Raw genomic sequence first — 4,159 nt, forward strand, 5'->3', positions numbered from 1 at the left:
TCTCTCTCTCTCTCTCTCTCTCTCTCTCTCTCTCTCATCTTTCCACTTTCCTCTCTACCCTACCTTACATCATTCCCTCCCCCGTCTCTCTCTCTCTCTCTCTCTCTCTCTCTCTCTCTTCTTTCCACTTTCCTCTCTACCCTTCCTTCCATCATTCCTCTCTCTCTCTCTCTCTCTCTCTCTCTCTCTCTCTCTCTCTCTCTCTCATCTTTCCACTTTCCTCTCTACCCTTCCTTCCATAATTCATCTCTCTCTCTCTCTCTCTCTCTCTCTCTCTCTCATCTTTCCACTTTCCTCTCTACCCTTCCTTCCATCATTCCTTTCTCTCTCTCCCTCTCTCTCTCTCTCTCTCTCTCTCTCTCTCTCTCTCTCTCTCTCTCTCTCTCTCTTCTTTCCACTTTCCTCTCTACCCTTCCATCATTCCTCTCTCTGTCTGTCTGTCTGTCTGTCTGTCTGTCTGTCTCTCTCTCTCTCTCTCTCTCTCTCTCTCTCTCTCTCTCTCTCTTTTAACACGGTTTATTGCAGAGTTACATTTTGTATTTTGTCAAGGAATTAAAAGTTACTTTCGAAATCTAAGCTAAACAACTAGGCTTGAATCTAGTGCTATCTATAGCTAATTGGTAATAGAAAGTTTACATATTTACATACATATTGAATTATGATAAGTATACCCTGTTGTCAACACTAGTGCTATCTATAGCTAATTATGATTGTAGCCTCTTGCCGTCTCCACCCATCTGTTGACCTCTCGCTTGAAGGCTTGTAGGGAGTCGCTGTGGCCGATGTCAGTGTTGCGCACCAGCGTGTTCCACAGGCGGCCATATCGGGGCAGGAAGGAGCGAAGGTGGTGTTCCGTCCTGGAGTAGGGGACGTCCACTTGTTGCTGTCTGAATGGGGGTGCTCTGGTGGAGCGTGTGGCCGGTGGGGGTGAAGGCAGTTGCAGGGTCACTAGGTGGCGGGTATGTAGGATGTGAGCCTTGTGCATCATGCACAGACCTGCCACTTCCCTGCGCTCCTGGAGGGGTTGGAAGGAGGCAGGCTGGTGTGGGGCTGCTTTGAGTTGCATTAGTTGATGAGCTCTTGCCTGGACACGGTCTAGGGTGGCCAGGTAAGAGAGAGGGCATGAAGACCAGGCAAGTGGAGAATACTCCATGACAGAGCGTACGTGTGCTTTGTAAAGCACCTCCACTCCCTTGGCATCCAGCAGGTGAGATACTCGGCGGACACAGTTAAGTCTCCAGGCTGCATTCTTGGCCACTTTCCTGGCATGGCTGGTGAACGAGAGGCCTGCATCATACTCTACTTCAAGGACGTTGATGGAGTCCTGTAGGGGAAGCTTTCTTCTCTCTAGCTGTACATCCGGTGGGGTGGGAAATAAACATGAGCTGTGTCTTCTCAGGGGCCAGGGTGACTTGCCATCACTTGCTCCAAGACACAATGTTCTCTAGTGCTTGGTTGATGTGGTAGACTGTGTCCTTCCGCTCACTTCTGTCACAGGAGAATGACAGAGCGCAGTTATCCGCGAATGCTTTAGCCTCTGGGATGAGTTGGAGGATGTTGTTGAAGTACGAATATACGTTCCAGAGGAGAGGCCCGAGTATACTGTCTTGGGGAACACTAGCCATTATAGGGAATTGGTTGGATGTGTGGCCATTTACAACCATTCTGAGGGTCCTACAACTGAGGTAATCCTGGACAAGGTTCAGGAGGTCACTGCACACACCCAGGCTCCTCAGTTTGGCGATGATGCCCTGGTGCCACACCCTGTCAAAGGCTACAGCTATGTCTAGAGCCACAACGAAGGTGTCCAATCCTCTGTCAAGAGAGTGATTCCAAGCAGCGGACTGAAAGAGGAGGTCCGCAGCTGACTTCCCCTTTCTGAAGCCAAACTGCTTGGTGTTGAGGAGATGGTGGGCATCCAGGAAGCTGGTGATCTTGCTGGCCATGAGTGACTCCATTACCTTTCCAACGATGGTTAGAAGGGATATTGGTCTGTAGTTCTTTGGGTCACTTTTGCTGTTTTTCTTGTGTACTGCCACCACTCTAGCTTCTTTCCACTGCGTTGGCCACTTACATGAGGAGAGGCAGTTGTTGAAGATGATGTTGAGGGGTGGGGCCAGCTGTGCAGCACATCTCTTGAGGACGTGAGGACTGATGTTGTCAGGCCCGAGTGCCTTTTTGGGATCCAGCAGGAGCAGCTGTTTCTTGACCTTTCTCAGTGGTGACGGTAAAACTCTCCAGTGAGGCAGTGGTCAGAGGAGGAATCTTAGGGGGAGGCACTGTTGGATCAGGTACAGACATTTTGGAGAAGTGAGCAGCTAATAGTTGAATCTTGTCAGTAGCACGGGTGGCTATGCTTCCATCAGGCCTGGTGAGAGGTGGGGTGTTGGTGTCAGAAACCAGGCCCTGATGCTGTTGAACCCCACTCCACCACTCTTTGCTGCTTACAGTCCGACCACTGAGTTTAGTTTTTACAGCTTCTCTCCAGCGTTGTATGGCTTGTTTTTGGACCCGTTTCATGTTCTTGCAGGCTTCTTTGTGGGCATTTTTGTTCTGCTGTGAGGTGAGACTTGTACCTCGTCCAGGCCCTGCTCTTGGCATCAGCAGCAGTCCGACACTGAAAGCCAAACCATGACTGATCCCGAGGTTTGGTTTTGTACTCTTGGCTGGATATGAATTTCCTCTGTAGGGATAGTAGGACGTAGTTGAAGATGTCTACTTGTGAGTCGACATCACTATGGAGTAATAACGTCCACTCCATTGAGTCCAGCTCCCCTATGAGGCTGTCCCAGTCTCCCTGAGCCCATAGCCAGTTGGTGCGGGGCACAGGCACGTCCCGCTCAACTGAGGTCCTGATAGTGGTGAGGATTGCAGAGTGGTCCGATGATCCCACCATTCCCAAGGGGCCACAGGTAATCGCTTTCTCTGGAAGGTCAGAGATGACTGGGTCCAGGGATGAGCCTGAGATGTGGGTGGGAAAAGTGACATGATTGGTGAGTCCATAATCTGTTAATAGTTCCTGAAATGGTCTTGCCACGAGGTGTTGGTTCAGGTCACCAACATTAATAAGGTGTTTGCAGGAGTGCTGGAGGAGCAGTGAGTCTAAGTTGGCATGAATGAACTGGATGGGGGCACTTCCCTGCCACTGAGGCCGGTAGCAGACGAAGAGTAAGAAGGTGTCATTGTTGTTTGTCAACAGCTTGAAGAATGACATCTCCAGGTGCTCCTCCATTTCGACATCTAGGTCCATCACAGCGAGGCCATCTCAGAAGCAGACAGTGATGGCCCCAAAGGTGCCGTGGGCACGATCCCTTCTATGCCATGCTGAGTATCCTTTTATTTGGCTGAAATTAGCAGGTACTGAAGGATTGAGAAAGGTCTCAACAGTGGCAATGATATCTGGATTGTGCGGTATAATGAAAGAGTGGTTCAGGTTTCCTATGTTGATTTGGAGGCCCCTGACATTTGCTGAAATGATGGGCAATTTCTCTATATTATTAACGGCTGGCATAATTCCGGCGTGACTAGGGGAATTGTGTGTTATGGGGTTTTGAAAGGGGAGCTGGTGAGTCACTGATGGGTGCAGGCCTCAAGAAGTGCCTGTTTAGGGTATCAACCAGCAGTGACAGCTGACGGGAGATTGTCTCTTCCCTTTCCTGAGCTTGAAGGGTGCGACAGTTTTCAATGGTGTGGCCTGCTCGGTGACAGTGGTCACACCAGCTAAGCCAGCGGCAGTTTTTGTCGAAATGTCCACTTCTTTTGCAGTGGTAGCAGTAAGTATTTGATGAGTCTCGGGTAGCTAACGAGGGCAGTAGTGGGGCTGGTCGGTGGTGTGTCACTGTACGAGGGTTGTGTGAACGTGCAGTGCGGCAGTGTGGGGCTGGCCGGTCCGTCTTGTTGACTGATGTGTGGGGTGGTCCTGGTTTTCTTACCAGGTAGGTTGTCACGTATGGGGACTGCGGGAGGGGGAAATGAGTCGGCTGGTCTCTCTGTCTCTGTCTCTCTCTGTCTCTGTCTCTGTCTGTCTGTCTGTCTCTGTCTCTCTCTGTCTCTGTCTCTGTCTGTCTCTCTCTCTCTCTCTCATCTTTCCACTTTCCTCTCAACCCTTCCTTCCATCATTCCCCCCCCCCGTCTCTCACTCTCTCTCTCTCTCTCATAT

General features: G+C 50.5%; 1 protein-coding gene across 1 annotated transcript; it reads right to left on the reverse strand.

Moving 5' to 3' along the window:
* Positions 1–700: 700 nt before the first annotated feature.
* On the reverse strand, positions 701–3,232 carry LOC145394768 (uncharacterized). The gene is made up of 3 exons (XM_080268547.1): positions 2,577–3,232; positions 1,423–2,235; positions 701–1,271 (listed from the first exon to the last, which is right to left on the reverse strand). The coding sequence occupies exons 1-3, from the start codon at positions 3,230–3,232 to the stop codon at positions 701–703; spliced, it is 2,040 nt and encodes a 679-aa protein (XP_080124673.1).
* Positions 3,233–4,159: the final 927 nt, after the last annotated feature.

Source organism: Coenobita brevimanus, chromosome 28, assembly GCF_032717465.1.
Source record: "Coenobita brevimanus isolate Jiangsu-jjx chromosome 28, ASM3271746v2, whole genome shotgun sequence".
In the NCBI taxonomy this organism is placed as follows: Eukaryota; Metazoa; Arthropoda; class Malacostraca; order Decapoda; family Coenobitidae; genus Coenobita; species Coenobita brevimanus.

Bases quoted from the DNA above. Each gene is read 5' to 3' on its own strand.
- LOC145394768 (XM_080268547.1), bottom strand. From the start codon at position 3,232: ATGGAGGAGCACCTGGAGATGTCATTCTTCAAGCTGTTGACAAACAAC. The intron at 2,236-2,576 runs GTACAAGTCTCA...GCCTCACTGGAG, and splicing joins AAGAGCAGGGCCTGGACGAG to AGTTTTACCGTCACCACTGA. The intron at 1,272-1,422 runs GTGATGGCAAGT...CTCGTTCACCAG, and splicing joins AACATTGTGTCTTGGAGCAA to CCATGCCAGGAAAGTGGCCA.